General features: G+C 39.2%; 1 protein-coding gene across 5 annotated transcripts in view; it reads right to left on the bottom strand.

The window, feature by feature from the left end:
• GRIA2 (glutamate ionotropic receptor AMPA type subunit 2) overlaps window positions 1-21,732 on the bottom strand; it is a 226,717-nt gene that overhangs the window by 115,223 nt on the left and 89,762 nt on the right. For all 5 annotated transcript variants that reach the window (XM_077477112.1, XM_077477111.1, XM_077477110.1 and 2 more), the window contains exons 4-5: window positions 8,024-8,220; window positions 5,133-5,186 (exon numbers count right to left, since the gene is read on the bottom strand). In XM_077477112.1, coding sequence (XP_077333238.1) covers window positions 5,133-5,186; window positions 8,024-8,220 — 251 coding nt within the window. The remainder of the gene's footprint in view (window positions 1-5,132; window positions 5,187-8,023; window positions 8,221-21,732) is intronic.

Raw genomic sequence — 21,732 nt, 5'->3', positions numbered from 1 at the left:
TGTCGGGATTGGTGCAATAGGCTGAAACTGGAAATGATGTAAGCATACGAGCTCGCCGCTCATGGAGTGTTAGCTCAGCGTTTTTTATACAAAGTGAGTGTATCTATTTTGTGCAGTTTTAATAAATTTTAAGTGGTATTATGCTATTGGGATCTTTCTTCCATGTTCATTATCTTAATCAAGCTAACTGGAGGCGGAGGCGAAGGCTGTGTCCATATCTATGATCCATTGCTGCATCCACCAAAGAGGGACCCTCTGAAGACACGTGGCCAAAGCATCTGATTCATTCATGCTATAACCTTACAGCAGTAAGATGAGGGGCTTATGCACATTAAGGTGTCACTGCAGTGGATTGGTCTGGCATTGGTCATTATTTTCACGTTTTGCAGTGAAGGGAAATACCATCCATTTAACAATTTTCAAAATTTTAAAAGTTATTATATAATATTATATGTGTCATAGTTTATGATTTTATTTGCACCCACTACAGCTCAGTTTGTTTTTATCTTTGTTTGGTACAAAATCACTCTTGCACCAGCACTTTATTATAGTGACTCACATCACTCATCAGAGTTCACAGCACAGCATCACAACCTTACCCACACTTGTTTATCTGCCAAGGATCAGCTAATTAGGTGTCTGCGGCAGTGAACCCTCAGTTTTCAAATTAGTTGACAGCGCCGGAGTACCACTTATAATTTAATTGTACTCACTTTTGTTGCCAGCGGTTTAGACATTAATGGCTGGGTGTTGAGTTATTTTGAGGGGACTGAAAATTGACACTGTTATGCAAGCTGTACACTCACTACTTAAATTGTAGCAAAGTGTCATTTCTTCAGTGTTGTCACATGTAAAGATATAATAACATATTTATAAAAATGTGAGGTGTGTACTCACTTTTGTGAGATACTATATATATATATATATATATATATATATATATATGTGTGTGTGTGTGTGTGTGTGTGTGTGTGTGTGTATATATATATATATATATATATATATATATATATTGTAATCCACTGTTCTATAACATACTTATATACAGTATATAATAGTGTCTCAGGTTTTGCACTCATCTCACACACACTACACCTTGATACAGTAAATAGTTTTCAGTGATTATCAGAATATGCATTTAATGGTGCACAAAATATGTTTATTCTACAGATTAGTTTGCTTGTTGTTATTTCACTGCATAGCATGGTGCAGTGCTGAGTGAGCTGGAGGCCACATATTTTAGCGTGCTTCTCTAACTGTCCCATCTGCAGTGGGAAATATATGCCAAGAGTAGTAGAGTAACTAATAAATCACTGAGACAGATTTTGGCATGAGATTTTTCATGCTATGAAATTCATACATCATAGAAAGCCATTGCTTTATGGCAAGGTGTGCACTTTCATTGACTAAAACAGGACCATAATTGTAAAACCAGCTGCATGACATCTTAGTTAAGCTATAAAATCATACACAAAAGAAAAAGTATATAAAACATGAATGAACATCACTGCTCTTTTATAAAGATGAGCTGAACACCCCCTGGTTCAGTTCCTACCAGAGCATGTGAACAGGCAAAAAATTTGGACGTAAGCACGAACACTGTTAAAGTCTATGGGACACGAACATGAAAAATCAAAAGTGCTAATTTTAAAGGATTATATGCAGGTTATTGTCATAAAAAGTGTTTGGGGACCCGGGTCCTGCCCCAGGGGACAATGCAAAAAAAGTTTTAAAAATTGCAGTTTTTTCAGGTGTAGTGATTTTAATTACGCTTAAGGTGAAACAATAAAAATGAAATATTCCTTTAAATATCGTGCCTGGGGGGGGGGTGTCTATAGCATGCCTGTAAAGCGGTGCTGTTTTCCTGTGTTTAGAACAGTACCACAACAAAATAAAAAAATTTAAGGAAAAAAGTCATTTAAAACTGATCGCGACTGTAATGAATTGTCGGGTCGCGGCAATATAGATAATATTCATTGAAAAAACGGCACTGCACGGCACTGCAAAAAGTTGCGTGGGGGGTCCCCCTAAAATCCATACCAGGCCCTTCAGGTTTGGTATGGAAATTAAGATGAACGCTGCACCAAATTTTAAAAAAATGGCGCAGGGTTCCCCCCCAAAATCCATACCAGACCTGAAGTTTAAGGGGAACCCTGCACAAAAAAATGGCATAGTGGCCCACCAAAATCCACACCAGACCCTTATTTGAGCTTGCAACCTGGCAGGCCACAGGAAAAGAGGGGGGATGAGAGAGCGCCCCCTCTCCTGAACCGTACCAGGTCACATGCCCTAAACATGGGTAGGGTGCTTTGGAGTAGCCCCCCAAAGCACCTTGTCCTCATGTTGATGGGGACAAGGGCCTCATCCCCACAACCCATGCATGTAACAAGGGGATCCCCATATCCCAGCCCCCCTATGGCAATTGGTAACGGGTACATTGTACCCCTACCATTTCACATAAAATGTGTCAAAAATAGTAAAAAAGACAGGAGACACTTTGGGACAAGTCCTTTATTAAAAAATAAAAAAAATAAACATTCAGTAAGGGAATCAGGAAGTGAAGCTTTGCAGCTTTACAGCCTGGTTCCCTAATGTGCATGGGCGAGTCGCTCAGCGAGATCCCACAGGTCTTCTGGGACCTGTGTGTCTCCCAGAAGACAGTGGGGGGGACGGAGGAGGCGCCAGATATGGCATAGATCTCCCTGTGTACCCACGGATATCTATGTCTGGAAGTGGGAGCAAATACCTGAATTATACAGGTATCTGCTCTCCCCTCCCAATGAAAGGTGCCAAATGTGACACCGAAGTTCCATTTTTGGGAGGAACTCTGCTTTAAGCTATACCTCCAGGAAGCTGTCAAAACAGACAGCCAATCATATGTGGTGAAGACATTGAGATATGAAAGATTATTTTATTCACTCTCTGATTTGCAATATTTACATACTTTAACACGTGTTTTAGACACTGTAATGTATACAGTAAAAAAAACGTTGTGTAACCCCACGCCCATCAACTGCTGCAATCAACACTTCTGTTTCTGATAAAAACTCCAAATCATAAGTGCAGCACTGTAATTAATATGTAAACAAAGAAATGTAATAAATTCTATGTAAAACTGTGCAAAATTTCTAAACCAATGCTATTCAATTCCTAATGTGGTTGTAAAGGCACAAGGTTTTTTACCTTTATGCATTCAATGCATGAAGGTAAAAAACTCTCTGTGTGCAGAATCCCCCACAGCCTCCCCTAATACTTACCTGAGCCCCCTCTAGATCCAGCGATGTCCACAAGAGCCTTGGTTCTCTGGGGACTCGGACTCCTGATTGGCTTTTGGCAGCAGCAGGAGCCATTGGAGGAGATGAGGGGAGGTGAAATCACCCCCCCCCCAGGCACGATATTTAAAGGAATCAGGAGATGGAGGGGACTTGGCCAAGCCACGGCTTCATGTGTGAATGGACACACAGAACCGGGGATCAGAAGCATGCCTGCTTGGGTGTCCCCAGAGATAGCTGCTTGCTCTGGGGGCACTCGGCAGGTAGGAAGGGTCAGGAGTGCCAGCGTGGGACTCAAAAAGAGGAGCATCCAGGCCGCTCTGTGCAAAACCACTGCACAGAGCAGGTAAGTATAACATGTTTGTTATTTAATAAAAAAAAAAAAAAAAAAAAAACAGGACTTTAATGTTACTTTAAATATAAATGAATATCAATTCCTGTATTATTCAGTCCAGTCCTCACAGGACAGGGCTAAACCTGCCCACATTCCAGCTCAGGTCGGCCTAGTGACGAGACAGCCCCACATTAAATCTGCCCACTTACTGCAAGGGTCCACGCAAACCCTGCCTCCCCCCCTGTGCGAACTGCCCACTTGGACACCCAAATCACTGAAATGAATGCTTTAATGAATTATTGCATGTGCACAGTAACTTAAGTAAGACCTCAAGCACACTGGGCTAATCCCCGCTGCATGAGACCCCCCCCCCCCCCAAAAAAAAACAAAAAAAAAACAAATTATAAGAAAGCACTGATAATAGGCCACACATTTGACCTAACAGTTGCAGCTGTAAGCAGGAAAACTTGCTTACAGCTATGCCATTCTCTGTGTGTTTACCTTCATTCCCTAGAATATAATTAAAGCTTATAAGGTACAGCCTGAGCTATGTGTGGCTGAAGATTATTAGCGTGACTCATGCATGAGTTCTAGAATTTGCAGGTCATTCTGAAAAATAGCTGTACAAAGCTACATCTGCATAGTTAAAAGAGATAATACTAAATATAATCTCCTATGGCAGCAAAAACTGCAGCAAAAGCAAAACCATACAGACAGATCCAACAGTAGCTAAGCAAAAGTTTAAAAGATCAATGAAAGTAATAAAAACAAGAACACAAATGAAAACAAGACACAGTTGGAAGGAACTTTTTCCCTGTCTTATTAAGCTACTAACTTTGAGGGCCCATTTCCATTAAATGTTGTTTTAAGGAATGTGCATGAACATGTATTTATGCATTGAGGCACGCCATGCATTTTGAATGCACTGTCAATGCACATTAGTGCACAAAAGAAATGTTCCTGTCACATGTCAGTGTAGAGGAGGGACAACCGACAATAGATGCCCCATAGTAAGCCTATGGGTGACATCATGGCCCCGGCTCTGGAGTAGTTGTCGCTGCCTTTCCTCTACACTAAAGCTGCTGCTGGAGAGGTCATAGACCAGAGCAACTTCAGAATAGGTAAGTATTCTTAGAATGGGGGTGGGAATAGATTTGAGCTTAATTAGGTTTTGACTGGAATTAAACTTTAATGGGGCCACAACACACATATGACCATGCAAAAATGTATGTTACCACAATGTGATAGAGTATAAAAAATTATTAAATTTCCTTTGGCACACTTTTTTGAAAAGTTCATGCCCTAGCACTCACTAAAATGGTTGTTAAAGTTAACGTTTCAACAGTGCTGAACATTGTAACAGGATTGTAACATGGAAGCAAAAGTGACTACGAAGGGATATTAGAGCATTTTGATTGCAGATACCCCCTTCATATAAATACACAATTGGCAGTAAAATCAACAAAATATTAAGGTAGAGAGTATATTTCAATTGAAGTTAGAAAGTATATTTCATTTATACTCACTAGATTTGCTATGATATAATGATAACCTTTTACGTGTTTTCCGATGGTGATAACCTACAAAATAAAGGAAGATGATTATCTACAAATGAATTTGGTTTCTGAAAGACATCAAATGTTTACTAATATTCCATTACGGTACCTTCTTATTGCACTATATTTTTAAATAATTTAGTTTTGTTTTTTTGTTTGTTTTTTGTTATAATGTCTCTCAAATTAAAGTTTGTATTTGTGTACCCTTTAAATGCACCAATACTTTCAGCAAATGAGCCAGAGAAAGGAAGGACTTCCATCAGATGAAATAATAATAGAAAAATAATTAATTCATTATTGGGGGATGAGTATGAGGCCACCAAATAAATTCTATTATAAGAACTAAACAGAGGGGTCAAGGCTCTTGCTGTATGTAGTGCGGATGAGTAAGTAACTAAATAAAAAGGGATATTTGCTGTTTTTAAATAAATATGTGCACACTATAGAAAAATCCTTAAAAACCTTATCACATTTGCCTATTTCAAGTGACATCTAATGGATCTACCCAGGATTTCTTCAAGCTGGTTCTTGCATGTGCCTTTGCAGCTAAAGTTGGTAGACAGGGCAGATTTACCATTAGACAATGTGCAATAGATCTGTACCTATTGAAGGCAAAGGCAAATATAGAATTTTTTTTTTTTTAAAAGGATATCAATTACACATTATTTCCCAAACCAAGTGGAAATATAATATCATAAAAGCTAATTCATACATTGTTACAATATTCTTAGCCAGGTTAGGACCAGTAAAACAAAATACATGCCATGTACCAGTGTTGGTCTCTAGTCATTGAAATCTTGCCGTGGTGGTAGTAGTAGTTACCGATGGATTTTTTATTTTTTCAGTTGGAAGAAAGGGGTATCTGGAGCTGAAAGGAAATCTCTCATGGGAATACCAGGCTCAGCATCAGAACGGATTCTTTAAATTTGGTATCGTCTTGTGCATCAAACAGCAGTGCTTGATGAGTTTAATGTTAAGGAACTTGAGTGGGCTAGACCAGTGGTCATCAATTCTGTCCTCAGGGCCCACTAACAGGCCAAGTTTGCAAGATAACTGAAATACATCACAGGTGATATCATTTGCTGCTCAGTGATTGCAGTATTCTAGTCTGTATCTCCCCAAGGTAATACATAAAACCTGGCCTGTTAGTGGGCCCTGAGGACAGGGTTGATGACCACTGGCCTAGACACAGCCTTGGTCTTAACCCTCCTTAACTACTCTGGGAAGAATTAAAAATCTAACTGCAAGCCAGATCTTCTTGTTCAACATTAGTATCTGACTCCTCCAGTACTCTTTTGGCTGAATGGACATAAGTCCCTAGGCACTGTTTTGGAAAGACTTCCCAGAGGTATGGAGGCTGTTACAAATGCAAATTGGGGCTAACTCTATATTGATGCAATTTCTTTTGAATTGGATAACAAACAAGCTCATTTTGGTGATAGGTGCCTACAACCTTTTAGTATTATGGTTTCTTACTGCATGGAACTGCTTCTGTTTGCAATTTACAATGTCCGTTATTTGTACTTGATTAATTATGTACTGTATTTTAGGCTCATCCATGACATTTTCCAAATGTGTCAACATTCAGTCAATCTATAGAGAAAACATAAAGGGGAGCACTTCTAAGGATAGCCATATTAATAAAAGACAGAGATAAACTTTTTCACCTCACCTGCTTCACAGGTAATCAATGCACCTTTTCTATGAGTATCTATTCCAGTAGCAATCCAATCAGTATCGATCCTGGGCTGCTATGCCATTTGTCCTTGGCTTAAATCCTTGATCTGCATGTGGAAGTAATGTGTGAGGTCTGCTGTGTCCTATGTGCAGACAATGCATATCACTGTGTGGGTTTGCTCCTCTCACTCACTCCGAAGCAGTAGCTGGTCTCTGGTGTAGTGGGACCGGCTCTGTGGGAGGTCTGATGTGCACTGGAGCCTTGCGAAACACGATAAGGTAGGCTATACATTCTGCAATTTTCTTGTACAATTTTGCTTTAAATTTACTAAAAACCATATAATATGAGGTTAAAACTAAACAATACTTTCAAGGAAATTGTACAAGAAAATTGTATACAGTGTGGCCACCTTAAAGCGGAACTATATTCACCTGTCATTGGCCAGGCCTAGATGACGTCACTCTCGTGTATGTGTGGGGGTTCTGTCAGATTCCACATTGCCAAATTTGTGCTGTGAGCTACGCTTCTGCAGCTTACTCTACAGGGGCGAACAGGCAAGTAAGTAGCTTTAATGTAGAAGAAACAAAGCAGAAGACGAAACAAAGCATGTCACTGTACCCCGAGCCCACCCAGTTGTATGACAATAGCGAATCAATATTCAATATTGTCTTCCTGATTCTCCTCCCAGCCAATCCTGGGTCATGAGACCTGATTGGCCGAGAGGAGAATCAATCCTATTGGCCGCAGAGGAGGAGGAGGAGGGAGGAGACGCAGGGGAAGCCACACCGCCGTGAAGATCAGATTGCTAATACAATAGATAGATTACCCATGTAGCAGGTGAGGATAAAAAGTTTGTCTTTGTCTTTTATTAATACAGCTATTCTTGGAAGTGCTCCCTTTTCTCTTTTCCCTATATATCTATATTGCTAATTTGAGAGCAACTTTGGGTGCAGTAACTGGACACTATGATTTTAGAATCTGTAAACTGATTACTGGTCATTTGTACTGGAAAATAAACTATTTTTTTTCTCAGAGCTCCCTTATATTAGGCTATATTTGTAAGATGTATGTGACATGGCTACATAATGGTATTGTAATGTATAGCGGTATTGGTAGTGTAAGCATTCAATTAATGATTTTGTTATGTAATAAGTATTCAGAAGTATCTGGGCAGGGAACAAACCTGATCAACAATATCGTTCACTTTATCCCTCTCACAGTCCAGAATCACTCTCCTTTCCTTTTTTATTTCCAAATCCTGAAAGAGGGAACGGTACGTCTCATCTTTCCTGTCATTGTTAATGTTGCCAACGTTGATTGCTGTCACTTGCCATTTCTTCTCAGCTGCAGAATCCAGCACAGCTTGCAGTGTTGATAAACCTTCAGAGACAAAATATCGGACACAAATACAGTCAAGATCAGCAATAACCCAGGGTCTTTGTATATCTATCTCTTAAAGCCACCCTGATCCGTTTCTATTTCCCCACATTATTTCACTAAAAATAAATGTCTGAATTAATTTTTTCCTAAACTGCAATAGTGATGTGACCCAAGAAAGAAACTTTGTACTAAAATTGCAAATTGTTTATTACACTGTTTGTTAGAGGTAAAGTGGTGGTGGCACCATTCATTTTCTTTTTTAAGGCTTTTTTTTTCATTTATTTTCACCAATTGATTTGGCCAATAAGTCTGTTATTTTTCAACTTCCTTTAACCACTTGCCTACTAGGCACTTTTACCCCCTTCCTGACCAAGCCAATTTTCAGTTTTCAGCGCTGTTACACTTTGAATGATAATTGCATGTTCATGCCACACCCAAACAAAACTGTAATCCTTTTTCACAAAAATAGAGCTTTATTTTGATGGTGTTTAATCACTAATGGGGTGGGTTTTTTTTTTGCTAAACAAACAAAGACCGACATTTTTGAAAAAAAAAAAAAAAACGTTTTCATACTTTGTTAAAAAAAAATTGAAAACAGGTACTGATTACTCCTATACTGATGTGAACTGATGAGGCTGCACTGATGGGCACTAATAGGCTGCACTGATGGGCACTGATAATGGGGGGATTGATTATCCGTGTCCTGAATATTGGTGCAGTTTAAACAGTGCCCACCAGTGCTGCCAATGTGTGTCCACCAGTGCTGAAGGGCACTGATGAGGTGTCATTGATGAGGCGGCACTCATAGGCTGCACTGATGAGGCTGCACTGGTGGGCACTGATGAGGAGGCACTGTTGGGCACTGATAAGGAGGCACTGGTGGGCACTGATGAGGCTCTACTGGTAGGTGGCACTGATGGGCACTGGTAGGTGGCACTGATGGGCACTGCTAGGCAACCTTCATGGGCAGCACTGATAGGTGGAACTGATGGGCACTGATAGGTGGCACTGAAGGGCACTAATTGGCAGCACTGGTGGGCGCTGATAGGCAGCACTGGTGAGCACACATTGGCAGCACTGGTGGGCACTGCTTGAACTGCACCAATATTCAGGACACTGACAATAATTTCCCCCGATAATAAGTGTACATGTCCCTTTAAGAGAAGCTGGTTATCGGCTGTCAGCATGAGGAAAAGAGTGTCAATAACCAGCTTCTATTTACATCTGTGATCAGCTGTGATTGAATACAGCTGATCATGTGGTAAAGAGCCGCTGACTGGCTCTCAATCTGTGATCAGCAGTGTCCTCCGGACACTGTGACCACAGAGCACACCACTCGCACTCTTTTCTATGGCATGCTTTGGAGAAATGGTTAAGTCGATGGGTTTAGTTCCACTGTAACAGACCAAGCTGTCCAGCAAAAGTAGCAATTAGAAGGTGGAGCAAACTATTTAAAATCGATCTAAACCCATCAATTTAACTGTTTCCCAAAACCATTATATTGAAGACATACCATGAATGGTAACTGTCATGGTTGCTTGTGCTTGTCAAGCCATCAAATGGCTGGTGTCATAGCTGATCACATGTGCAACACTATGGCAGATCAAACAAATCCTGAGATGGTAACTTACTTGGCTGTAAAGGATAGGATGGTTTAACACTGCCAATGGTTATTACAATGGTTTACAAATGTATGTAAAACCTTTCATCACAAAAGGAAAAAAAACTGTTTCTATAACTGCTTGAAGTGGAAATTTAGGCTAAGGCATTAAAATGGGCAGACAGGCAAAAGTTTTAATGCAGAAGAGACATGTTTTGTCTCTTTTTCGTTAAATTACAACTTTACATAGTGGATGATGGAAGTAGTAGTTTACAAAAATAATATTCTTTATTATGTTTCTACAGTAGGTCAGCTCACAGAAAGTGACAAAAACACTACATTTCTGGCAAGATAAACAAGTATTTTCTATACTTGCTGAAAGCGTCCCTAGCTTTAAAGAAAGAAAACAAATGCAGCCACCACAGTTGAAGACTTGTAAGCTACAATATACTACATTTTTGGACATAGGTTTAGTTTTGCTCTAAGAAACCATCTTTGCAGGAGGCTAGCATTACATTGTCAGAATTAGTCTCTGAAGAGGGAGAGGTGATAGTGCACCTGAAGGTTTCTGATTGTCCAGGAAACACCTCCTGGGGTTAGGAATCCCTAGCTAGTCCATCTGTTCTTTGCAAGATAATGGATTTCTTTTAAAGTATCATTACGTTTATTTTTTATACATTTTTTTAATTAAAAATAAAAAAGAAATAAGTTAAAAATAGAATTTTAACCACGCACCAACCCAGCCGATTAACAAAATATGCTAGATATGGAGGCACTGATGCAGTTCTATTTTTAACACATTTAATTAGGATGGTTGTCAGTTTGGAAAAGAAGATTTATAAATGGAATGCTTTTTACAGTCTCCTCTATGTTAATCAGCCCTTGTTTTCTTTGCCGTATATGCTTTGCAGCTCATTTTATAGCCTTATTTACATTTTAAGTAATAGACAGACTTGACAAGTAACCATCCGCTTCAAGGACATGTCTCCTAACAGACATCTAAGTATGGGCAGAGACTTTGTACAATTGGTTATATAAAACCCAACAGGAAATCAATTGCACATCAAGAATTTTTTACATTTGTTTCCTGAAATGTTTTAACCTATTGTGTTATCCTCACACATCCATTCTGATTATAAACCTCTCTGTAACATATTTCGCCCCTTGCAGCACCTACAGAATCTGTTTTGGCCAGGCAGTAAAGGGCATGTGTTTGGGACATGGTCAACTTGTAAAAAAGCATGTCCATGTTATTCGAGGATGAGTGTACTCATGAAACATTACTCCATAACATATCCAGGGTAACAAAACCCGCTTTGCAAAAATAACCTTTTGTCTCAGCCTTTGTTTTCGCTTAATTTTTGTACCTGGTATCACAATCCCAGGCTAGTGTAAGCCCTTGTACACACGGTCGGAGATTCCGACGGAATGTGTCCTATCGGACTGTTTTGTCGGATAATCCGACTGTGTGTGGTCTCCATCGGACTGTTTCCGTCAGAGTATCCGACGGACCAAGTTTTCCAACTTGTCCGTAAAATTTTCCGACAAAATGCTCCGATCGGACATACTCCGATCATGTGTAGCCTACTCCAACGGACAAAGTGCCACGCATGCTCAGATCAAATTCCTAGACCAAAGCTATTGGCTAATAGACTGAACGTAGTCCTGTTGTAATGAAATAACGCCATCACGTTATGTACAATCGGATTTTCCGACAACTTTGTCCGACCGTGTGTATGCAACAGTTTCGAAAAAAATCAGTCGGACAAAATCCGTCGGACAAAATCCAATGGATTTGGTTGTCAGAATGTCCGACCGTGTGTACAAGGGCTCAAGCCCCTTTCACACGGGCTTTCCGATCAGGTCCGCCTGTCAGTTTTTCAGGTGGACCTGATCGGACCTTCCATTTACCTCAGTGGATGTCAGTAGTGACATCAGCTTCTATTTGATACGATCCTGTCTGTGAAATCCAGACAGATGGTGACCCAATTTTCCATTCTTCTGGTGGATCGGATCAGATGGGACCGTCTGTCCGTTTTCATACAATCTCCCCATAGAGGAGAGCAGGGCTCTGACAGGTCCGTCTTAGCACAATGAGCGGAGACGGACCTGTCATTCACCTGCTCAGAGGGGATCAGCGGAGCAATCTCCTGCTGAGCAAAACAGTCCGTCGGGAGGACCGCCCGTATGAAAGGACCCTAACCCTTGTTTTGTTTACAATTAGCTTATGGAGTTTGTTACTTTATATTGGGTAACCTAAGCTATTAAAAATGCAAGCTTTCAGAACCCCTTTAGGTCGCTTCTTCAAGCGCTCTACAATTCATTTTCCCTGTACATTCAGCTTATCTAATGGCTTTTCTGCCAGGTGCCATAAATTATGATTTTTATGTTGCCCTGCATTCATGCAGTCTTCGACAGTCACAACTGTTAGAAGTAGATCTTCCATAAATGCATATTAGAACTCATCTTCCAAAGTGGTGACAAAAGAGTTATATATTTAACTTTAGATGTGTTAAGGGATTTCAATGTGTACAAAAGTACACAAATTCTAATTACAGACATTGAACTGGGTGAACTGTAAAACATTTGTTTACTGTAAATGGGTTGTAGGGTGTGTTTATAAAACTGTGCAATTTTCACCTTGAGAGTCAATTAATATGAGCGCCCACAGTCTTTAAAGAAAAAAAAAAAATTAAAGAAAATATTAAAGACAGGCTTAAACACAGGACCCTGCAATCACTATGTCTGGTCTCCCACAGTACACAGAACATGGACATGTAATTATTTTAGTAAATATAAGCTGCTAAAAAAAAAACTTTTTCTCATCAGCAGTATATTGCAGTCTGGTGACTTCTATAAGTGCCTGGTAAAGCTTGTAGGAGGAGATTTAATACTGCACTGGTTATCAGGATGCAGGACCCCTGACCCTTTGTCTGGGCAGTGCTGATTGGCCCCATGCTGGTCACCTGCCCTTTCCCAAGAAAGAAAAAACTCTAGCAGCCTGACTACGGTAACTCTGTCTTATCCAGACAGGTTTTTGAGACAATGCAAGAAGAGGAGGATCTGTGCATACAGGATCAAGCAGCCTTTTTACAAAATGCAGAAGATTAACCCCTTAGGTTAACCACTTTAACACCACACCTTTTAACCACTTAAGGACCAGCTGCTGCAGTTATAGTGGGTGAATCGCCATAACTGTACATCGGCCATCAGGGCCAATGCACGTAGCCGGCAGGCGTGATGCCCTGCCGGCCACCTGCGATTTCTCCTCATAGAGACAGAATGGAGAACTGTCAATGTAAATAGACAGATCTCCATTCTGTCAGGGGAGGAAAGACAGATCTGCTGTTCCTACTGATTAGGAACAGCAATCAGTCTCCTCTTCCAGGCAGTCCCCCCCCATCACAGTTAGAAACACTTCCTAGGTAACACATTTAACCCCTTGATCACCCCTAGTGTTAACCTCTTCCCTGCCAGTGACATTTATACAGTAATCAGTGGCTATTTTTAGCTCTGATCGCTGTAATAATGTCAATTATCCAAAAAAAGTGGCAAAAGTTTGCGATCTGTCTGTTGCAATGTCGTAGTCCCACTAAAAATCGCTGATCGCTGCCATTACGTTAAAAAAAATAATAATAATAAAAATGCTATAAATCTATTCCCTTTTTGTAGACGCAATAACTTTTGTGCAATCAGTTCCATATAATATATATCTCCTAAACAGTGCATGTTTAGGAGATATTTACAGTACCCAAAGGTAAGCCTTATTATAGGCTTACCTATAGGTACAAGTCAAAGATTGAAGTTTACAACCACTTTAATGCATTCAATGCATTAAGGTAACAAAAAAACAATTTGCAGCTTTTGCCACAATCCTACCTAAATACTCACCTGAGTCCAATCTCAGTCCAGCACTGTGCAGTCTGCAGCAGCTCTTTTCCCCTCTGCCAGATCTCATAGAATTGGCTGAGAGCAGCAGGAGCCACAGGCTCTTGCTGCTTTCAGTCAAAACATGTTTCAGTTAAAACATGTCAAAACATGCGGTGGACGGGGCCAAGCTGAGTTGTGTGTCTGAATAGAGGCAAACAGGTCAGTTTGGGAGCGAGTTTGTATGAGTGCCTCCATGGCAAGCAACTTCCTATGGGCGCACGGGGCTGGGGGGAGCATTAAGCAGGACCGCCCACAGGGGACCAGAAAAGAGAAGGATCGAGGCTGCTCTGTGCAAGACAATCGCACAGAGCAGGAATGAAATGCTTTTTTTTGTTTTGTTTTTTAAATGAACCTTTAATATCACTTTAGACGCCTCCAGCTGTTGCAGAACTACAAGTCCCATTAGGCATAGCAAGACTCTGAAAAAAAGCCACAAGCATGACACCCAGAGGCAGAAGCATGATGGGGCTTGTAGTTTTGCAACAGCTGGAGGTCCGCTAATTGCATATCCCTGATGTACATGGTTCTGATTTATTTTTGGGCCATATGCATCCTTATACAATAACCCAAAGTTTCAAAAGTCAGTACTTATTTCCCATATGTTTCTGGACTGCTTTTTACAATAATTCCCCAGTGAAAGTATTATCCATTAACAGTGATTAAATGTATTACCGGCTGATATTCAGGAAAGTAATTATTATAAATGTGGGCGGCTGCATAAAATTGTAACATTATTCTTTGTGATTGATTTTATCTTTATGTTTTGCTAGAAAACTAGTTTAACTATTATTGTGTTTGCAGGCATCCAGTGAACCCAATAAATACATCTGTGATATTACATGATCTGTGTAATTGTTACCTCCAGATTTTAGAAAGAGTGTCACCAGTTTGTGTCAGCAAAAGCATACAGGGCATAAAGGGGGTTATTTACTAAAGGCAAATCCACTTTGCACTGCAAGTGCACTTGAAAGTGCACTTAGAAGTAAAGTTGCTGTAGATCTGAGGGGGACATGCAAGGAAAATAAAAAACAGCATTTTAGCCTGTACATGATTGGATGATAAAATCAGCAGAGCTTCCACTCATTTCAGATCTACCCCTTAAATTAAGAGTGACTACACTTCCAAGTGCACTTTCAGTGCAAAGTGGATTTGCCTTTCATAAATAACCCTCAAAGTGTCTACAGGTAAGCCCAGCAAACACATCCATCAGCTTGTGCATGAAAATAGCCCACACACTGCAGGAAAGAGCTAACTTAGACCTCTTTTAACTGTAGATGTGGCACTTACAAAACTTGACAGAAGAATTCAAAGATTATCTGTTTTTATTGAAGCCTGACACTTTAACGGGGCAGAGCTCATCTTTCTCTAGGCTGTGCCCCATGAAATGTTGGATAATTTGTCCTGTCAAGTCCTGTGAGTGCCCTGACTACATCTATATTTGAGGACTATAGGAGCATACCCAGGCCAGTTTTGTTTATGTTGTGTGGGTACCCTGTATCAGATTTTATCTGCTTGATAGCACATTCAAGCCTAAGTCAATAACCCTACTTACCCTTTTGTGTGCAGTTATCTATAATTTAATTGAGGTAAATCAGTGAGCAAGCTTTCTTAAAGGCTCTCCTTTTCAATAAAATAAACTATGAAATCTAGGAGCCCCAGTGAGTTAAAAATATACCCCTGTGGGGGTAGGATAGGAAAAGCAAAAGTGCCACCTTCCTGGGATGCTGGGAGCAAGCTTCTAATGGTAGGAGTATCCCAGAAGAACTTTGTCAGGATATCATGATAACCCCAGTGGAAGTTTGTATGTTTTTCTCTGGTAAGGATTTTAAATTACCAACAATATTGCAATACTGCACATCATTTTTAACACACTGGGGCCCCTAGATTGCAGAGTATATTTTCTTGAAAAGGTGAACTTAGCCATCTTGGTCACGGATCCACCCTCATTTAAATTATATGTAACTGCATACCCTTATCCATTTAAAATATATGATGGGAGAATAACTCAAAAGAATGGATTCATGGGAGGAGGGCAGGTACGAAATCTACCAAATGGTATGAGCCCAATGGGACCACCAAAGGTCCATGGCAGGCTATACATTTTTATTTTATTTTTTTATTTTTTATTCCTCACTCTTTTTCTACTAGACTTTCCCTTTCCCAGTCCACATGTCCTACTATTCTTTGCATTCTCCCATTTCAATTTAATCATCTCACTTTTCTTTTATCTACATCCTCACAGTTAATTCAATTTCAAATTAACATTTAAAACAGAATAGTTCTCAATGATACATAAAATACAGTATAAGATAGATAGATAGATAGATAGATAGATAGATAGATAGATAGATAGATAGATAGATAGATAGATAGATAGATAGATAGATAGATAGATAGATGGATGCATACATACATACATACTAAAACATGAAAATTTATAGACAGATAAAAATATAGTAATAATTGCATTCTTTATGCACAACGGAGGCTATATTTCACAGAAAAAAAGCTTAGTAAGTCAGAAAACCATTCAATAACTACAACACCATTACTTGGTAGAAGAGGCAATCTTAAATCCGAGAAAATATTCACACTGTTCTCCTACATATTGAACATCCAGTACATATCATTATCTCTTTTCCCTAAGCTCGCAGAGCAAGTTGGGCATGTCTTGACCAAATAGTGATTTCTATTAAACTATGTTATCTATGTTTTCATTATACAGTCATCTCTTTTTAATAAATGTTCTGATTGCTAACATAAGATTTGCATATGTGTGTATTGTAATTCTGGTGTTCCCAATAGATGGAAAACACATGTGTCTGGCTTTTTATTGCTACTGATCTCCAACACAGATTACCTACTATTTTAGCATACTGGATACATATACACCTTGATTGAACAACACTAGTGAAATCTGCAGTACTCACAGGCATGATAGAAGTAAAGAATACAATATACACATAATGTACACTGTAATATTTGTTTTTCTTTTTTGTTTAAAATGGATTACATCCTGAAAAAGAGAGTTTTAACAGGTTCCCGACTGGCGTACGCCGATTTACGTCGACAGAATGGCACGGGCAGCCATATTGGCATACAGGTACGTCCAATCTTCAATGCCGCCCTGCCATCGTGAGCGCGCCACCGGCGGCGCGCTCGTGTGCCGGTCGGGACCCCCGTGAGTCCGGTCGATCGCCACGGGCATACCCACGATCGTCTCACGGGCGGCTGAATGGAGAAATGCCGTTGTAAACAGCATTTCCCCATTCTGCCTAGCAACTAGTGACGCTGATCTCTGCTCCATGTGATTGGAGCAGAGATCAGTGTTCACTAAATGAAAGCCCAGCCCCCCACAGTTAGTAACACACCCCTAGGAACACTTAACCCCTACACTGCCACCCACTGGTTAACCCCTTCACTGCCAGTGTAATTTACACAGGAATCACTGCATTTATATAGCAGTGATTGCTGTATAAATGACAATGGTCCCAAAAATGTGTCAAAAATGTCCGATGTGTCCGCCATAATAAAAATCGCTTATCACCGCCATTACTAGTAAAAAAATATATATATTAATAAAAATTCCATAAAACTATCCCCTATTTTGTAAATGCTATAACTTTTGCGCAAACCAATCGATAATCGCTTATTGCAATTTTTTTACCAAAAATATGTAGAAGAATACGTATCGGCCTAAACTGAGGGGAAACATTTTTTTATATATATTTTTGGGGGATATTTATGATAACAAAAAGTAAAAAAGAATGCTTTTTTTCAAAATTGTCGCTCTATTTTTGTTTATAGCGCAAAAAATAGAAACCACAGTGGTGATCAAATACCACCAAAAGAAAGCTCTATTTGTGGGGAAAAAAAAGTCTGCGCAATTGTCGGTTAAAGCGGCGCAGTGCCGAATCGCAAAAAGTGGTCTGGTCTTTGACCAGCAAAATGGTCGGGGGCTGAAGTGATTAAGGAATATCTTGATTCTAGCTTTAGAAATACTGTATAAAATTAGTTTTTACTGGTTCTGTAGAACAAATAGAAATGCAGATTCATGTTTCATGCTATCTCTCTCTGTGGACAAAAATATAGAGCCCTGAGATTAAAGTGCATCTAAACTTAAAACCAAAAATTGAATATATTGCAGCTTACCAGTCCCTAGATGTGGTACCAAGATTAGTTGTCTATTTCAGGCTTTTTTCCCTTTTTTGATTTGGTATTTATTATAGTAACACCCTTCCTGTCCCTGGGTGGCTACACTCACTTCTCTATTGTATCTATGGAGGGTGCCATATTAAGTCTGGGCCTCAAACATGGCTGCCTTTGTTCATCTCCTTTACATTAGAACCGATGGGATTAGTAGTTTAGAGGAGAAAGATAAGGCTGTTTGCGCTTTCTATTAAGCGCACAGGACGTAACAAGGATACTGAACTTTTGGTAAGATCAGCAAGTATTTACTGAAAACAGTCAATACATCTAGGAACTGGTAATCTACAATATATCATTTATTTTTGTTTCTTGTTTTAGTTATAACTAATAATTGTGATCTGACTCCACTCCATAAACAATATGTATGTAATCTTCTTGTTTTCAAATAATACGTGCAATGAATGGCATACATGCATGTTTATCAAATTTGAAAGACTAATCTAAATACTGAGCTAACAACTAATACATTCCAGTCTCCATAGTTAAAAAGTAACTTGCCCATGCTCACTCCGGCAGAAGCTCATCCATTGCCTGTAGGACTTCAGTATTGTTTAGATAAACCTTTGCACACTATTCAGACAATGATGGCTTGCCAGAGATAACAATGAATGTTGAAGGATATACAGTATAGGGGCTGATTTACTAAAGCTGAAGGGTGCAAAATCTAGTGCAGCTCTGCATACAAACCAATCAGCTTCCAGGTTTTTTGTAAAAGCTTAATTGAACAAGCTGAAGTTAGAAGCTGATTGGCTACCATGCAGAGCTGCACCAGATTTTGCACTCTCGAGTTTTAGATAAATCAACCCCATAGTGTCTGACATGTTTTAAACAATATGTGTAGTGTATGGGATAGTGTCACACAGTGATAAGTAAATACTTCAACCTAAGCTAATGGTAGCACTCAAGAGGTACCAGGTACATATGCTAACTTCCCCTTTTCAAGCCTGTAAAACCTGCATTTCCTTTTGATATAATAAGAGCCTTGGCAACTTTAAAATATGGTTTCTAGGTTTTCTTACACATATACACATAGAGTGATATATTTCAAGCATTTTTTATTTTTTTTTGATGATTCTGGCTTACAGCTAGTGAAAACCCAAAGTGCAGTATCTCAGAGAATTAGAATAATACTCAAGACCAATAAAAGATTTTTAATACAGAAATTTTGGCTTACTGAAAAGTATGTCCATGTACAGTATGCACTCAATACTTGGTCGGAGCTACGTTTGCATGAATTACTGCATCAATGTGGCGTGGCATGGAGGCGATCAGCCTGTGGCACTGCTGAGGTGTTATGGAGCCCAGGTAACGGCCTTCAGCCCATCTGCATCATTGGGTCTGGTGTTTCTCATCTTCCTTTTGACAATACCCCAGAGATTCTCTATTAAAAATCATTATTTTTCTTGGTCTTATGTAATATTCAAATTTTCTGAGATACTGAATTTTAGGTTTTCACCAGCTGTAAGCCATAATCATCAAAGTTAAAAAAAAAAGAAATGTTTGAAATATATTACTTTGTGAGTAACACATCTATATAAAATATATGAGATTCACTTTTTGAATTGAATTACTGAAATAAATTAACTTTTTGATGATATTCTAATTTGTTTAGATACACCTGTACGCATTTGTAGTATAGCCTTTATGATACCGCAGAAAGTCCCAGTCAATAATACAATTTATTTGAAAAAAACATACGGTAGCAACCCTTCTCAATACATCTAAATCACATTTACTGGAAATGTCTACCTTAATAAAAGCCCCAATATATCCAAAAAAGGGAAAACAGAAACAGGATGAGAGAAGTATATGAAGAATGTTATTTTCCACCTACAAGTGAAATGAAGATATCTAACCTTTAAATAATTTTGTTATGCAATCTGTTACTTTGGGATAGCAGCTACGGTATACAAAGGAAGCAACAGAATGCCAGTTTCAATTTTTTTAATAGAATACCGAATGAAAAGTTTGAGTTAACATTTTTAATCATATTGCACCATCCTAATTTTACATTTGTGTTAGTTTGGTAAGATTTGAAATCACTTACATATCTGTCAACAAACATTTACACACACTGCCCCTTAACAAAATGGAGTATAAAGTCTATCACTAGATTTGGTGCTATGTTGGGGCTATGTTGGGGCATTTACTTACTTAGGTACTGAGTCAATAAAACTTTTGGTATTAAGCCCAAATAAGTCCCTGAGCCTAACCTCAGTGGTTGGGAGCTGAATTGGCTCCTGATAAAAAATTGACTGCCAAGAAGAGTTCGAGATATGCCATCCAGCACTGCAAAAGGGAGTCTGGATTTGATTATTTTCTTTTGTTTACTTGTTCTTTATTTGTACTGTTGTATCAAGCTGTGGCCGATACTCAATAAAAGTATCAACCAACCCAGTTGAAAGAATTATTTTGTATATTTTTATATTTATGGTAATGCTCGTGTAAGGGGAGAAATGAACACTGGTTCAGTCAAGCATTCTACATAGACCAATAACTGTGAACAAAAGCTTTAGTTTATATTACTTATAAATATTATTTTCACATTTGGATGCACCTGATCTTTTTACTATAGACCACAAATACTCATTACTTTTGCTGCATTGTTTAAATCCATTATCCATGAATCCATCTTTTTCTATTAAAGTCAACCTTGTAGAACTTTTATTATTACATTAGGCATTTTAATTTTTAATATCATGAGTACCTACATATAAATATATACTGCCAGGCACAATAAAACATGCATGAAAAACTATGAATTATGTTTTTAATATGACCTTTTGTTACATTTATGTGTTCAACAATGGCTGTCTTTTTTCATTTACTTTGTTTCTTACCTCTTTTTTTAGAAATAAAGTAAATTACTGACAAAAGGTTCATCACTAAAAGCCCACAGTATCTCACAAAAGTGAGTACACCCTTCCCGTTTTTTGTAAATATTTTATTATATCTTTTTATGTGACAATACTGAAGAAATTACACTTTGCTACAATGTAAAGTAGTGAGTATACAGTTTGTATAACAGTTTGAATACGCTGTCCCCTCAAAATAACTCAACACACAGCCATTAATGTCTAAACCGCTGGCAACAAAAGTGAGTACACCCCTAAGTGAAAATTCCCAAATTGGGCCCAACGTGTCAATATTTTGTGTGGTCACCATTATTTTCCAGCACTGCTTTAACTCTCTTGGGCATGGAGTTCACCAGAGCTTTACAGGTTGCCACTGGAGTCCTCTTCCACTCCTCCATGATGACATCACGGAGCTGGTGGATGTTAGAGACCTTGCGCTTCCATTTGAGGATGCCCCATAGATGCTCAATAGGGTTTAAGCATAGGGTTTAGGTCTGGAGACACGCTTAGCCAGTCCATCACCTTTACCCTGAGCTTCTTTAGCAAGGCATTTGTTGTCTTGGAGGTGTGTTTGGGGTCAGTATCATGTTGAAATACTACCCTGCGGCCCAGTCTCCGAAGGGAAGGGATCATGCTCTTCTTCAGTATGGTACAGTACATGTTGGCACTCATGGTTCCCTCAATGAACTGTAGCTACCCAGTGCCAGCAGCACTCATGCAGCCCCAGACCATAACACTCCCATCACCATGCTTGACTGTAGGCAAGACACACTTGTCTTTGTACTCCTCACCTGGTTGCTGCCACACACGCTTGACACCATCTGAACCAAAAAACTGTATCTTGGTCTTATCAGACCACAGGACATGGTTTCAGTAATCCATGTCCTTAGTCTGCTTGTCTTCAGCAGACTGTGTGCA

Source organism: Lithobates pipiens, unplaced genomic scaffold (genome assembly GCF_037356315.1).
Source record: "Lithobates pipiens isolate NorthernLeopardFrog02 unplaced genomic scaffold, aLitPip1_a1.2 Scaffold_13, whole genome shotgun sequence".
Classification (NCBI taxonomy): Eukaryota; Metazoa; Chordata; class Amphibia; order Anura; family Ranidae; genus Lithobates; species Lithobates pipiens.
Note: the sequence above shows the minus strand (reverse complement) of the source record. Positions and strands in the feature narration are given on the sequence as shown.